Below are 17,150 nucleotides of genomic sequence, written 5' to 3' on the forward strand. Positions count from 1 at the left end.
TCCCCGGATTTGGCTTCGGCTTTGATTGAGCAGCAGCTATGGCCTCACACAGATGTTCTTATTTTGAGGACATCAGAGAATGCACTCATGCGTGATATGGTCGCTCCGCGTTCAGCCCCTTCACATTACTTTTCCCTCTTCAGTTAATTCAGTCGTTCCTACGTCCCTACTTCCCACCAGCGCACGAAACTCTGCATTCAGGCCTCGTTGTCATTTCCCTGACTAAATGGAAAACTCGACACCCAACGTGCTATGAACAGTTTTACATGCCTCCTGATCTATAACTACATTAGTATCATTCATTGTTGTTTTTTTTTTTTAAATAGAATCCCATTTTATTGAGGCTTGGGACCACTCTTTTTCTTTGTTGTTGTTGTACAGTTGTCTTGGTGTCATCGAGTGACATTTTAATTAGGTTAATGCCTGTACTGTGCTGATTAGTGTTGAGCTTAGATATATTGTCCTAATGCCCATGTGCATGAAGTAAAAACTATGAGTATCTACAGACTACAGTACCTTGCTAAATTAGTTATATCCTTGGAACTTGTTCATATTTTGTTTGAGTAAAGCCACAAAATGTATTCTGTTGTAATTTTATGATAGATCATCATAAACTAGTTAAGAATGTTGGCTTTATTTTAAAAGGGAAGAAGTACAACTCAAACAACTACTGTAACCATTTAATGCTTTGTACCATATTGTAGCTTTTAGCAAATTAACAACAGCGGTCCTGTCCCCTAGTGAAAATGCAAATTGCATGACTTTCAGCATTGTTTTTACAGCTAAAACTCCCTAAATTGACTAAGTAGTCTACTTGTGTAAAACGTAATCATGATAAAAACCAAGAAACAAACCAGTCAGGTCGAGGAGAAAGTCGTGGAGGGGTTTTAAGCATGTGTTGGTTATAAAAGCAAGCCATTGTTGATAGAAAGCAGGTCAAAGAGCCTTTTAGCCTGCATGCGCATCACACCCTCCTACTGGTGAAGCACGGTGGTGGAAGCATCATGCTGTGGGGACGCTTTTCTTCTGCTGCTACAGGAAAGCTTCTCAGAGTTTATGGAAAGATGGATAAAGCTAAACAGGGCAAGGTACTGACTCAGGAGGGTTAAATATAAATCCATGCCTCCCTTTTCACATTTTTATTTGTAAAAAAATAAAATAATGTTTTTTATCCCTTTGTTCACATATCACGTACAATCCAGATGAGACGCCATGACGTTTGTGGTTTTGGCTCAGTTGAAGTGGCTGCTTTGCAAGCACCGCAGGTTTTCTAGTGCTTAGCACAATGAATTGAAATTGTTCAAATGATGGAAATGGTGGTTTGAACCTCAAAGAAAGAAGAACATCGGTTTTCACTGGTTCTAGCCTGATTGATGCAGCTCTACTTCTATAGCCAATTCTAACCAGGGCTTCTAATTAGTCAGCATCCACATACATGGTCATAAACAGATGATGAATTACTTTTTTATTTTTTCATTTTTTGCCTGAAGTTTTCTTTGAGGGTGTTAACCTGGAGAATGCATCTAAAAATAGTACTGGTCTGAACCATTCAAATAAACTCAAATAAAAGGTTCAGCTTATACATAAAAACAACACATTGCTTTCAGGGGAGTATAAAAATGATAAATTGCATTAAGGAGTAGAATGTCTCTTTGTTTAAAGGAATCCACTTTGCTTGCCATAGCTGATAAAGGGCTGATGTAATAGAGTGTGTATTGCTGGAGCTGATACGCATTGTTTTCTTTTTCCTATCACAGAAAGCAAAATGTACATCTCAGCTGTGTTTTTATCTCTGACAAGAGATTGAGCAAGTCTAGAGCGCCCATAGACTGTTTTGATTGAATTTATGCATGAAAATCCTAATATCTTATAATAAAGCTGGTGAGACATAAAGCTCCTATAAACCTGCCCGTTTTTCATCCTCACAGCCCAAAAAGTCGGTGTGGCTAATCAGTTTCCGCCTTTTGAGTCAGAGTATTATCTTCTCATCTTCTGGACATTGACGCTATTGTACGATGATGAAAGAGGATGTAACTTAAGCCACTTTTTGTGGAGCCGTCCCCTGAAAGGTACGAGAGAATCCTCTTCCATCGTCGCTCGAACCCAAACCCTGTGAACTCTCTTCTTTCTCACCTTGCGCTTGAGCGAAACCCTGATCTGCGCTGTAATCCAACTCGTTTTCTTTTTGTTAGACCTGACAGCATTGTCCGTGCCTTTTCCTGGGCCGTCGAGGTGTTTTGGTAAGGCGACTGATCATCCTATTCTCTGTCCACAGCTACATCGGGGGACTCTTATCTGAAACTGCTGTCTGATGTCGCCCAAACAGTAAAGGGCCAGGGGACCATTGCCTGGGTCAACTGTGGGTAAGCAGTCTGATGAGTTTACTCCTCTGAACAAATGTGCGTCTAATCCTAAAAGGCATTGTATGCTTCTGAGCTGCTGTTATTGGTGTCTGCTGTTTTTACAATGTTTGGTCTTTTTCCTTGTTTTGTTTTACTGCTGGGTGTTATAAAAAAATAACTATTGATGCAAGTGCTTCAAATCATCATCCTGACATGTGAACAATTGGATGTTTCAAAATTCTGTGAAGCCATAACTGAAAGTGACAAAACAGTCAGAAAACGCATCAATTATTTTGTAAAAAGATACTTGTGAGAGTCCAATGGTTTCAGCTATTTTCTTATGGTTTCAGAACGGATATAAAGCTGCAGTGCCACTCAGAGGTTTACATACACTAATCAATGGGAGAAAGTATTGAAAGTTATAATTAATTGTGAATTTTCTGAAATCCAAACCAGGTCAGAATTATGCATACAGGCCATGTACATAAAAACTATTATTTTAGCTTTGTTTTTATCTAATTTGATTTTACATCTCATTTTTTCACCCTTCTTGTCTGATTGTTTAAAATGATGAATGGTCTCTACATGTATAGCATTTTATAAAGTCCCGAGGAACCCAAAGCACACTACATTCATTCACACGCTGGTGAGCTGCATTGTAGCCACAGCTGCCCTGGGGCAGACTGGATTTGTTTCACCTTGCTATACAGCACTTTTGTTTAACCAGCATGGTTTTAAATGTGATATTGATAAATTGAGATTGACGTATACACCCCCACATATGTGGACAACTGAGCCTTATTAAGTTACAGAGGAACTGGACTCTCTATACAAATCAATAGACTTTGTTTGATTTCTCTCCCAATATTGTCCTGGCTTTTGAGTTTAGTTCAAAGATTTAAAATCGGGTTATTCCAAAGCAACAGCAGTTTTTCATACCAAGACTAGTTTTGACATGTGTTTGGGATCATTATCCTCTTAGAACACAGTGTAGTCCATGTTTCAACCATGGAGCTGCTAATTTGAGGCGGAGTTGAAGAATCGGTTGAGTTGTCTTCTTTAATATTCCACCAATGTTATAGCAATGCACAGTTACCTCAGGCAGGGTCAGCATGATGCCACCACCATGTTTTACAGTCTGTACCTGGTTTTAGCATTGTTTCCTTATTTGTGGAACCTGCTGAAGATAAGGCACAGCGACTAATCAAGCCGATTCAAGGGAAAACCATTTCTACTCCAATACCAGCACCGTTGTAAAAATCTAGAAATGGAAGTCTAGAAAGTATGGACATTTAAAATGAAAGTTGAGTAGTATCCCAGGAAATGGTTAAATGTTGCTGTAACAGGAACATAAAGAAGGGCTCACACCACACCGGCTTCATCCTCTTTACATTGGCTACCTGTCAAATTAAAAATTGATTTTAAAATTTTAGCTTTGACTTTTAGAGATTTTAATGGACTGGCCCCCAATTCATCTCAGACCTTTTAACTCTCTAGTCCTCAGGCCAGGATAATGTGGCCTGAAGGGCCTTAAGACTCGGTTTAAAACTTGAGGGGACCTTTCCTTCCAAGCTTCCAAGACTGTGGAATGCCCTGCCCCTGTCTTTCTGTGAAGCCGACTCTATTGAATCTTTTAAAAAGCAGTTGAAGACACTTTTATTTAGACAAGCGTTTGCTTGTCTAAATAAAAGTGTCTTAAATGTATGTTTTTTGATGTTATTCTTGTAAGCTGTTCTTGTGAAATTTCTATTTGATATTTATTACACTCTGTAAAGCCCTTTGTGATTTTTATCTCTGAAAGGTGCCATGTAAATAAAGTTGTGACTTACTTAAATGATAACCAGTACCAGCACCCCTAGTTACCTGCAGAATGTTAATTTTAAGTCTACACAATGTTTAGTGAAAGGAAAAAACGTTACATGCTTAGTAAACCTGTTTCTAACCCCTCTGTTGAAAATCCCCAATACTAAACAACACAGACACTGACAAGAATAGTTTTCTCTAAGCACATCTTGCTCTGCTCCCCACTGATCCGACTGTGGCTTTTTTTGTTCTTTCTGCCCTTCTGATGTTCAGTTTCACCATCCTCTTTTCCATACCTGTCAACCCATCAACTGCGTAAACTCTGTTTCCCCAGCAGAGAGGAAAGAATGTATAATAACACCGGAAACAATGAGGAAGGGAGTAAGGCCCCTTTTGACACCTAGAGCTCATTCCAGCATTCACAATCTCTCTCAAGCTTATCCGGGATTGAAGACAAGACGGATGGTAAAAAGAACAAAATTCCAAACAGTTTGAAGGACCTGTCAAAAGTGCTGGTGTCCATGTATCAGTACAAAGGCACTCCATGATCCATGTCCGTCTTTAGTGTATACTTTCTGCCTCACTCACTCTTTTTCACTTTTGACTCTCCCCTATCCAGTAACTTTAGAATGTTAAAGCCATTGCTAATGCTAAACTGAATTTTGTGCTGGCTCAGATGCCCACAAGGGAGGTTAGAGTGAACCGGGTTTATCACCGTAGGACACGGGGATCCACTGCCAGGCTCTATAGCAAAGCATTGTACTGTTTGGCATAATTCGCCATCATCTCAAATGGGCTGGCTCCGTATCAAAGCTCCAGCTGAGAGCTCATGGCGGACAGAGGGAGAAGGAGAGGAGAGTGCATCTCACAGCGTGAGAACTGATGGCACTGCCAAGGAAGACGGCTACCGAGGCCAGAATGACACACTTTGAACAGATGACAGCGACCTAAGTGTTGGCCAAATGGGTTCCACCAGTGGGATGGGTGATCTCATACAGGAAGGAAATGGAGAACTGGGCTGCCCCTTTCCCATTCCTCTGGAATTTTGGAAGAGACCAATGAACACATAGAAAGATGTACGATTTTTGGCTGTTGCAGTGGGAATAGTAGAGCGAAACGAACCAAAGGTTTTACAACCAAATTCATCTTTTTTTCAAATACTAATGATTACATACCATACCTTGTTGGCCTTTAAATCCATTAAAGTCATTTACAAAGAGGCTCTTTTTCATTTGTGTCCTCCCTTTCCCATTTTTGTCCCCTTTATGCACTATACTGATGGAGAGAGGTTTTACTTTTTGAAGTGCGCTAGGGATGTGAAATAGATGGCTTTTAAAATTAATTGTTGCAAAACAGTGTGTCATTGTTGCAAGACCGATAAAAGATACAGCTTTTCAGTATGTGCTATATATTTAATCATTTCATTTTAGAAGCAATTCAGAAGTCATTCCTGATCTCTAGTATGACAGCAGTAATTATTTCCATTATTCCCAAAAAGCAGAGATGAGACTTAGACAGAGAGGCACCCTACGGTAGGCATAGAGCAATGTCATATTTTTACAATCCATGCCAGAAGTTCACATCGAAAGGTTTGGACATTATATGTGTAAACCAAAAGCTAAACCTAAGGTCAATGGATTTAATACCTAAACCTAATTTGATACCTGGGGGTTTATCCCCTCCCCTAAGAGCTAACCCTAACATTGGGGATCATGCATATCAAACATATCGGGAGTGACTTGCTGCAATGTCGCTAGACTTCTGGTGTGTACCTTTGACATTAGAATTGAAACGCCGGTGCCCTGCCGCTGCAGTAGGGTGCTCTTGACCAAACGGCCTCATCTCAAAGTACCCCTTGAAGTGGATTAGAGAAACACACCAGAAACAGAATCAGTGAGAAAATTTGCAATCCATTTCTTTGTCGAACGTACCTTTTTCTATTTAAGGTATATTTGTCTAATACAGAGATTTAATCAATATTTATCGGATCATTTGTATACCATACATGTTTGTGATACAAACCTTTTACGTTAACAGTGCCACTTGTTAGAAACAGGGGGTATAATGTATCCCTTTTAGCAAAGATCCTTTGCAAATGACGCAAACAGAGCAATAATCTTCTGCTTTGTCATGTTCACTCAATCCTCAAAGCTAAATTGCTGACCATCATGGGGTGCTGTCTAAAACAAAGTTGAGAAGGATTTTATTCAGGATGACTAACATCTTGTGAAACTGACTCACCATTCACAGGTCTGCTGCTTCGTACAGTGTTTGGCCAATGATGCATGGACTGCTGTCATTGCAGGGGTGAATGCTAAATGACTGCGCGCATCTATAGAGCAAAAGCTGGTTGCAGTGGCATTAACTGCCTTTGTTGTACTGAGTGACCAACAGCCACGGGGTCATTGTGCTTTTCAGTTTCATTCGACCTGTTTTTCTTAGCTTATTGACTTGGACAGCAGTTCGGAGACAAAGCTATGTGCTGTTTTTTCTCTCCCTATGAGTCACTTGTAGAGCGATGTTAAGCAGGTATGTGCTTTACCCAGTTATTGGGGGGGTGATTCATGCTCTAGTTCCGGAGTACGTGCTGATATTTGATTCAAATACTGTAGCTCAGAACAAACTAGAACATACCATCTGCCCGTGGTTTTAAAATCTGTCTAGATTTTAGATACAATAATTAGAACTTTTACAATTTTCCTAAAGGCATATGTTTCGTTTTAGTACCATGTTGTAGACATTTTGTTTCGGACTAGCTATTGATTATACTAAAAATAAACCAATTCAACAGGCTTTTCACACACTGATATAATTTCTTTATAAACCAACACATTGTAAAGTATGAATCATTTGAAACATTTTCAAGTCTTACTGTAAAGGATCTAACAATTTCACCATGCCTTAAATATTGAACCAATGTCCAACGCAAAGTTTTAGCAAAAAAGCAAATAGATGTAATTAATTTTGCATTTCTACCCACCTTAGTCGATAAATAATAGTGTAATGTTAAAAATGTGTCTGTTTTGAAAGGTTCAATACAATCTACTGACAGTAAAACTACGATTTTTGTCCTCTGGCTGAGTGTATGAGTAATTTTTCTAAGATATTAGTCTGTGGGGACCAAAATAAAAAGAGATTTGTTAAAATGTGTCCAACACTTTGGGCTATTGTCTGACAGTGATTTAGTGTTTTTGTTAGCCTCAAATTTTTCCTGCATTCAGCAGATTCCAGTGGCAGGAAAAGAAGTCTTGGTTTCATATCTAATATTCAGATGTCCCTAGGCTAGAGTAGAGTTTACAGATTTGCACTGCTGCCTCGAAATATATGAATAGAATTGTAAGCCCAATGCTGATTCTTTTCAGAAGTAGTTATTTTTTAAGAAATACATTGACGAAAGGGTAACAGACAATATAGAAGAAAAATTATACAATTTTGCAAATTTTTTTTAAAGTCTCAATCTCCTCTTTGAGCAAGGTGACCTGTGTAAAATCGCCCCTCCTAAGGAACATTTCAAATGGCTTCCTCGCAGCGTTTCTCTCCTGTGGCAGTTTTCAAGCTGTTGGAAGCGGCAGAGCGATCTTGAATCAGGTGACTACACGTCATCTCCAAATGCGGTATGTGTCAGGGTTACATCTGCTCCTGTTGTGCCCTTACTGCTGCCATCTGCCATCAGAAGTCAGCCTTGTGTGCCATTGTTTACATGCTCCTTATCTGAACTGCAGCCTTGCTATACGTACTGTTACACAGATTTTATCTTAATGAAAAACAACACTGAGTATACACTGCAATTGTGTTGCAGCAGGTCTGGCAGCCATAACCGAATTCTCCCTTTCTGAATTTGGTTGCCATCGACTTTTTCTCCATTTCCAAATACTTTGTCTATCTACAACACAAATTTCCAGTTATGATGAAGGAAGAGGAGTACTGCATGCCCGCTAACGCTGTTAAAGCAAGTGTGAAGTACGTGTAGGTGGCCAGATGCATTTCTATTTCCACTCCAATTACAGATGCAAGTCTCATTGAATGTTTTGATGCTGGCAAGGGGAATGTTGTCATCGACATTTATCCCCACTGATGGCTGTAGTTCAGTGTTTATACAGCAGCTATTAATACAGTACATTAGGTAAGGAGAGAGTTGTTTACAGCATAGCAAACAGCAGATTGAAATTCAGTGTAGTGCAATTCTGTCGTAATAGCATATCTTTATCCATTATAAACATTTCTCAAAGTACATCGTACATAGTCTTTAAAACAGTATTTTTATAAAATACATAACACATAACGTTTTTTTCTTACTATGTGTTATTAAATAAGACTAAAGTTTTCCTGTTTGTCAGTGAGGATCAACATTTTACATTTTTTCTGAAGGACAAAAAATGAGTTTACATATTTCTTTCTTTACCTTTGAGACTGTATTACATTTTGTGTGTCCTTCCACAAGATTCTCACAATAGTTTGCTGCACTTTTGGTCCATTCCTCCTGAAAAACCTAGTGGAATGAGATCAAGATTGTTGTTTCATATTTGCAAAGGTGTTATCAGGGTTGCAAACTTCCCCCTCTTTTGCTCTAATGTAACAATGGGTCATTTGGCCAAACATTTTTACATTTTTGCTTTATCAGATCACAGAAGAGGCCTCAGGAATATACATTCTGGCCCCGTGTGCCTTTAGAAACTGTAAACTGCCTTTTTATGTTACACTTTGAGCTGTGACTTCTTCCTCTCTGAGTGGCATTTTAGTCCAAATCATTATAATTCTTGTGTCACTGAAAATAATGGCGTAAAGGCTCTTCGTTGTTAGTTTTAGAACATATGACCTGGTTAAAAAAATGTGGTGTTTCTCCCTGACTGAATTTGCAAGCTGTTATCTGGCTTTTTATGTTGCTTTTGGTGTAATGGCTTCCTCCTCTCTGAGTGGCCTTTCAGTTCATGTGGGTACAGTGCTCTCATCAGCGTCAGCCATTCATCTCTGGCACACAGCACCTGTTTTAACTGAATGGTATGATCACTGGACATTCCCCTAGTGTTTTGTGTTTGCATATAGTTCTTTGAACAGATGAATGTGGCTCCTTAAGTCATCTGCTGCTGTAGCTAAGGAGGTCCAGATCTTTGTGGAGGTCCACATTTCTCTTTCTGGTATCTTTCTTTTGATTTTCCCATGATGGAAAACCGTGTCTTTGAGGTGCATTTAACTTTGATGATGCAAAATAAAATCTTACACTGTCATAACATATTTATCTGGGTCTTCCTAAATCCTGTACAGTTATAGTAATCTTAGTGTTTGTAAAGTTCTGACTTAGCTGAAAGTAATAAACAGTCACATCTCATTCTTCTGGCATTTAGTGAACAACAATAATTCTTGTAACTCTGACTTAGAACAGGAACATTTAAGCTGATTTAATGTCAAACAGTGGGGGAAAAGCTGTCTTTATAAACAGCGTACGGTAAATGCCAGGTTTCAGTATATGTGGGCAGCGAGGGGAAAAAAATAAAATGAGAAAAGAAAAAGTCTCTTTCTGTTGAGTGGGACTGTGATAGAGGGACTTTGTAACGGATCAAATTATACTGCAGCAGGAATTACACTAAGGTGAGGATCGGAAAGGACTCCCATTTTTATGGCTTTTTGGTTCTGTTTGCAAAGCAACATTTTGAAACCTCTGTTGTAAAACCGTATTGTTTCTGTTCTGTATTTTTGACATTTTCCAGAGATTCAGAGGGCCGTAAGCTTTGTAAAAAAGTGAAGGTGGACCCAAGCTCCAAACATGAGGGAGCAGAGCTGCTGCATTACAAGTGAGTCACCAGACACTCTGCTGGATGTCTGACACCTCTTCACACCTCGGTGCATTTTGGAAAGTAATGTCACTTTTGCAGCTAAAGAAAATACATCATTCACCACTTACTTCTGGTGCGGTGTGCCTTGTGCCTTTTTGTGTTTTCCAGAGATGGGACATTCCACACAGAGTACAACAGACCTGCTACATTTAAGGTTTGGGCTTATCCCATTTTATATTTCCAGCATGCACACAGGCTGTTTTATATTGGATAATTATAATAATATTTTCTTTTCCTATTATGCACATTTTCTGTATTTTTGTATGTATTTGGTTAGATTGTTTTAGTAGAATATTGAGCCAATGTTTAATATATACAAGACACTAACACTTATATGGCAATATTTCAGAATCATTGTGTTTGTATTATTACAATTTTGCATTATTTGTATGGCTTAAGCTAATAATTAGATATTGTATGCACAAACAAATACTACTTGTTGGTTCTTCTTAAACCAGCTAAACATAATGAGTATAAAAAGTGGGAAAAGGATCAGGTTTATTTGGCTTTATTGTGAGTTTAGGTTGAGAAAGACATAGTTTCAATCATGTCATCAACTATTTCATTAATAAGTTTGCTTACTCATTCTTCATTAATGTAGCTTTTTTCATGTGACCCGTCCAATACAGAGTAAAATCAACCGAAGGAAGAAAAGTTACTATAACCTTCCACCTCTAACCTTACTGAGGGGAACACTCACCCATCAAATCATTGAATCCAGGTGATCCTTTGAATGCCGTGGCCACAGGTTCTCAGCCATATTCATTAAAGCAGAATATGATCAAAATGTTAGTTTGTTTCAGTAATCCAGTTAACTAAGGTAAATACAATATATATATATATATATATATATATATATATATATATATATATATATATATATATATATATATATATATATATATATATATATATATATATATATATATTAATTACTCACAGACTGATGTTTTAACGTCATTATTTCTGTTAATAACAAGGATTTTTTTAAGATTAGAATATTACATCAAACCAATTAAAAAAAAATCTTTAATACAGAAATGTGAGCTTAATGAAAAGTATGTTTTATACTGGCTTAAAGATTTATTTTCAAAAAGTACTTTTAATCTGACAAATGAGCCTCATCGGAACCCATATTAATTTTTTTTAATGTGTCTGTATAAGATCCAGCTCCTAGTCATGCAAACTGCATCTGCAAACATTTGTGAGAGTCACTCTGAGGAGCTTAGTGAATACCAGTGTGATATCATAGGATGCTACTTGTGCTCGCCGTTGAGTGCTTAATAACTACTACAGAAGCCGCGGGGTGTCATAAATGTGACAATGTCAACAAGTATGTCCTTCTTGTATGTTGTACCTAGCTACTGCTAATGGCTACGATCGTGTGAAATAGATTTTGGTAACCTGCAGACTCAGATATCATCTGATGAAGTGGCAGCCTTGTTTCTAACAAAAAGCCTAAATAAACTTCATTTTTATATTGAATTAACTTACCAGGTGTCCAGCAGAAAGCTGCAACCTCCGCATCCATTTTGAAGTCCAGCTCCCTCATGAATTGTCTTCACCTTGTAACGCCTGGCTACGCCAATATAGACTCTCATTTTCTCCTTGCTATTACTTCTTTTTCTTTTCTTGGATACTTTCTTTTCCTCTTGCTGGGAAAAGAGTGTAGTTGCTCCTCGGTTTTAACAGAAAATGGAAAGTGCAAAATAAGCCTTAGCTTATTTTGTACTCCTCTGCCGACGACACATCTTCATAAACCAGTAAACCGCGTAAGGCTAACAAGTTTGTCCCCTTAAGGCTACTGTAATTAAAAATGGCGACACAACATGGCGTCTTCCAGTAGGTGCCATTATGTATTTAGAAACTACTTATTCTAAGCTATGAGAACACTTTAATTTTTCATGCAATTGTTATTAGACTTTGCCAGAGTATGTATTTCTAAAAGCAATACTTGATTTTTGCTAGTAAAAAGCCAAATTAGTTACACACCGTCCCTTTAAGATTTGCTTAAGAACGGTGTATATAGAGCCTCGTGTAATTGGGGTCCCTGGCCGAGTAGCTGCATCCAACCCATATGTCTCTTGCAATTCAATGGAGCAGAGGAGACAGGTTCTCTGGATTCACAAAGTACGACTTTCTGTCTGGTAATCCAGTGAACTGGCGTGGGTTTGGCAGTTGCCAGTATAACGGCACCTGCCTGGCCGCAATGTGTAAAGTTTGGTGCATAGGATGTTATGGTGTGGGACCGTTCTTCAGGAGATAGGCTCAGCTCCTTAGTTCCAGTGAAAGAAACCTTTAATACTTTAGCAAACCTAATCACGTTAGAAAGGTTCATTCTCCTAATTCATTGGAACAGTTTGGAGGTGGCGCCTTTCCTGTTACAAAATGATTGCCTTCCAGTTAACAAAGGAAAGTCCGTGAAGATAAGAAAGTTTTGTGTGGAATAACTTGACTGGCATGCAAAGAATGTCAACTTCAACCTGACAGAGCCCATTTAGGATGAATCCACTGGGAGCCAGGCTTCCTCTTCCAACGTCAGTGTGTGACCTCACAAATGCACTCTTGGAAAAATATTTAAAAATCCTGTTTACACACTCCTAAAGCGTATGAAAAGCTTTCTCAGGCCTTCAAGCTGTTATAGCTGCAAGCGGTGAGCAGACATCATATAAAAAACGGGACTGAAGGTCACTCAAGTTCATATACGAGGCATGAGCAAAACCTTTTGGCAATTTAGTGTGTTTTCACGTAGACGCTCAAACTTAAACCCTGTTGCCAGCTCACATTAACAAAGCCACTCTCCAGCCCAACAATCAAGATGCATTAAGACATTACTGCTAAGATGATCACACAGCACAAGTAAAAATATCCAATAATACCAGCGTAGAACTTGGATGAATGCTGTTAACATTTTATCTTTAGTTAAATAAGAGTAGAAAAAATGTTTAAGCTTTTAAAGTTAATAGATTTTTTAAAAAAAGTTAACATTTAAGCTTCATGGCGGTCAAAAAGAAACAAAAACACGTTTAGACTGTAGTTATAAATATTGAAATGTTTAAATTGCTTAAAAACTGTAGCAGAATATAACACTTTAAAAATTTGTATTAAAGGTGAGTTTACTATTTCTTTTTCTTTCTTTTTTTTTTTTTTATAAATGCTCATCTTAAACTTTCATGCAGGGTATCCGTAAGTCATCGAAATGGAGGCCTTTCTTTAATTTTGGGATTTTCTTTGAACATATTAGAATGAAACCAGCTCTGATAAATAAGCAGGACCAAGACTATTACAAAGTCTCAGAAACCGCTAAACTAATTTCTAATAAAAAAAAAACAAACAAGCAGGCAGTACAGAGACTTTGAAATTGATGCAATACTTTCTAGATTTAATCAACATTGCTGCAGATGTGACTCTTGGTTTGTCTTTGGAGCACCGGAATAAATAAATAGCAACACAATAATTCAACCTGCATTTAATAATGTTTGGAATAGCGTTATTGTGCCAGCTCCAGACACAACCACATGCACCACAGAAATGTTGTTCAAGTTAAAAATCTTATGTAACAGATTTTATTTGGATCTCTAAACTGAGATATGTGAAGGAACCCTGGTCCGTTTTAACTGATATCCTGGGTTTAGTGCAAGGATTTAACGTTTTACTGCAGTTTTAGGTTTTTCTTAAAACTGCAGTAAAACGTACATTCTACTTTCCTTTGCATGTATGTTGAAGAAGAAGCGGTGACATTTTCAACACGCACCAAAATTCATTTAGTGCCTTTTAAGATACATGTTGGTCTGTTCTGTATTCTCTCAAGAGGAGGTATGATTCAAACCACTTAAGAGCATTCCAGAGGGGCTGAGCACAAGGTGAAGCCACTGTGAAAGGATGCAGCTTAATGGGAAATTTGACAGAGCTGTTTAATAAAATTGTTGAAAGACCTAATTCTGTCACTGATTTAAAGATCTACTTGAGATCCTTCTAACCACAGGCTTCATAGAAAAACACGTGGAGCTGGTTCCATTCCAGAGATGACTCAAACATGTTATTTCACGTATTTTCTGTCGTACTGTACCTTTTAAAAATATTCAAATCCCTTTGTCACAATAAAACCACACACTTGACTGCATTTTTTTTAGACACAGGCCCTGTCCACATGTAACCAGATATCCTGGAAAGGTGATACATTTTTATGCGGTTATGCCTTTCATCCACACGTAAACGACGTTTTACACCCCTAAAAACAAATGATTCTAAAAACTCCGGCCAAAGTGGAGATTTCTAAATACTCCGGGTTTGAGCCTGCATGTGTACATGAAAAGATGTAGTTTTAGGGTCCGGCGTATAGCTGTGCTGACGTCACATACCAGCAGCCATTGTTATAATATATTGACTTGGTCAGACAGTTGAGTAAAAAAAATACTGCTGTCAAAGAGGTGCTGATTTCTACGTTTTTGTTGTGATTGTTAACAACATGGGTCTAATCAATGTTAAACTGAACAAATTCACTAACCTTCAGCATCTCTGGTTGTTCATTTCCAACTGATGTTACCTCCACACGCACAGCGTTTCCTGTTTTCACCTCGGTATCGAGACTTCAAAGTAAAAGCATGGAACGTTATAAACATTACAGTTGGTTCAGAGGCCTTTCTATTTCTGTTTTTACACGCACAGCTGCTCCGATATGTTGAACTGCGACAGAGAAAAGGCGTTTGAAGGTCAGATGTTTTACACAGGAGCAATGCTGTTCAGCGTTGCTTTTATTTTGAAGGACTCTGGTTGGCTGATGTAGGTTTTAGCTTTGCATTACACTGCCCCCTATGCGTCTGGCATGTTTGAAGCAACGGCCAATTGTGAATTGAGAGGGGTTTGTGTGGATGTAAATTTGCTAAAAACGATCCTGTGTGTACAATATTATTTTTAAAAACGATGTTGGGGAGATATTCGGTTTTATAAATACTGGCTACCCGTGTACAAGGCCACAGTTGTCAGTGAAGCCCTCAGAGGTTTAGCGAACAAAAAGGATCATGAAGACCAAGAAACATAGAAATTTTGAAGGAGTTCAAACCAGAGTAAAGTTAAAAAAAAATGTCCTAAATGTTGAAAATCTTATGGAACACTATTCAATCTACCTCCTGAAAAGGGAAACGCTATCACACAACTGCAATCTAAGACATGGCCGTCAACCTAAACGGTCTGGCCCGGCAAGGAGAGCCTTACACAGCTTAGGTGGAAAAAACCTGTTGACAGGACAACTGTTAGTCGGCCGCAGGACAGATCTGGGGACTCGTGTACGAAAGAGTGCGCAGCTCTCATACTAAATGTTGGCGATAAGGAAAGAATCCCAAAACCTCTGGCACACAAAAAAATGTGTTGCCTTGATAAATCAGAATTTGCGTGGAACTGAACGCTCCTGCACGTGTACCTAGGGCTGCCCTGTCCTCGCACCATTCACATGGAAATCAGTATAAATATTCGGATAAATACTCCCACCACGTGTCCAATTACCCACGGCAACGGAGCTGTCAGTCACAGAGAGACCTCGAGGGATATTTGTAGTGAATTACAGTAAACCAACAGCTTCTTCAGTGGCATTGGCGACTCATTAAGAAACTGGCTGAAAATATAAAGTTTGTCTGCGAGAACCCGTTCTACATTGTTTATCAAATTCAAACGGCGTTTCCAGCTGCTGCATTGAGCTCAATTATTGCTTAATACTGATCATATTAAGTAGTGAATATGCCTCCTATACTTCAATGAGGAAGTCTGTCCCCCCACACACTATGTGGAGTATCTTAAATCTTTAAGATGAGTCAGTATGTTACATAAAATAATCACTAGGTTGGCAATTGCGCATGACGACTGCTCTTATTTTGTTCCAGACACGACTATTATGAGAATAAATATAAATGTTATGGTGGTACAGTGGAATCCTGAGGTGAGCAGGATTATAGCAATATAAGCGCAGTCATAGCTCTAATTACATTTGGAAATCAACTCCTCGCTGCAAACGAGAGCCACGGTTTAAGTGACTTTTATGTATCTGAACAACATGGATGAGGTAGTTTCAGGGGGGCAAGCTTGGGACGGCTCAGGGATGTCAATTACCCGACCTGTCAGTCAGCTCCCTCTGAAAAGAGCGCAGCGGAGTTGGGACTTGAAACGGCAAAGGAACACACGGTTCCTCTTGGTTTCCCTCGAATGCTGAGGCCAGTTAAAAGGTTCGCTGGGCAATCTGAACCGGTTAATAAGCTGCTCATCATCATCATCATCGTCATCATCATCATCATCATCAGGTCAGCAGGATCTCTTAAAACATGCTCCCATGGCATTTTTCCACCTGCTATGTCCTCCAGCAGCTCCAACGCTGCCATCCTTCCGCAGTGATGCACAACTTTATGGAGCTGTTAATTGACGTGTTGTTGTCTCACACCTGACTACTTATAAATGAATCCGACCACGTTTTCTTTTTCAGTAGTAAAGAGCCAGTTTGATGATTCACAAATGGTTCTGAGCGCACGGACCAATGCGCATTTACTTTTGAGGAAAAACAGAGAAATATTCACTCTACATATTATCAAGGTTGTTTCCATCATTTTGAGTTGTTCCATAATTGTATGAGGCTAAATGTGATTCTATTTTCTTTTATATTTAAATATATATATTTAAATTATAAAAGTTCAAACTCATGAAAAAAAACTCAGATTTGATCCTCATTGGGTTAAATAAAAATAAATGAAGTCATATTGCAGTGGATTTGGGTGAGCTTAAGTACTTTGTGGTTTTTAATTTTCGATTAAAGAAGTTCATGTTGCTGCCGCACATTTTCATGACAGGTGAAAAATTTGCATGGACTACTGCACACTTTCTCATAGAGTTAATTTTTGTACATGCCAAGTTTGGTGTTAAACATTGTGCCGCAAGTTTTTTTGTGCGTATCATCTTTCAGGAAAACAACCCTTAATATCCATTCAGAGCTAAAATGCAATCAAAGATCAAAGCTTATTAAGGTTAGTATGACCCAGTTAGAGTCCAGACATAAATCTGCTGTAAAATATGAAAATGGTTCCACATACACACTCTCCATCCAGTCTGACTGAGCTTTAGCCATTGTACAAAGATTTATTGGGAAAAATTCAGTCAAATCTGGTACGGACATCCACCAAGAGACTTGCAATTG

General features: G+C 38.5%; 1 protein-coding gene across 1 annotated transcript in view; it reads left to right on the forward strand.

Annotated features, from left to right (window-relative positions):
• pdia5 (protein disulfide isomerase family A, member 5) overlaps positions 1-17,150 on the forward strand; it is a 90,614-nt gene that overhangs the window by 20,635 nt on the left and 52,829 nt on the right. Inside the window, exons 3-5 of the mRNA XM_036139026.1 lie at positions 2,276-2,363; positions 9,851-9,934; positions 10,085-10,130. Coding sequence (XP_035994919.1) covers positions 2,276-2,363; positions 9,851-9,934; positions 10,085-10,130 — 218 coding nt within the window. The remainder of the gene's footprint in view (positions 1-2,275; positions 2,364-9,850; positions 9,935-10,084; positions 10,131-17,150) is intronic.

The sequence above is a fragment of the Fundulus heteroclitus genome, chromosome 7, assembly GCF_011125445.2.
Source record: "Fundulus heteroclitus isolate FHET01 chromosome 7, MU-UCD_Fhet_4.1, whole genome shotgun sequence".
Classification (NCBI taxonomy): domain Eukaryota; kingdom Metazoa; phylum Chordata; class Actinopteri; order Cyprinodontiformes; family Fundulidae; genus Fundulus; species Fundulus heteroclitus.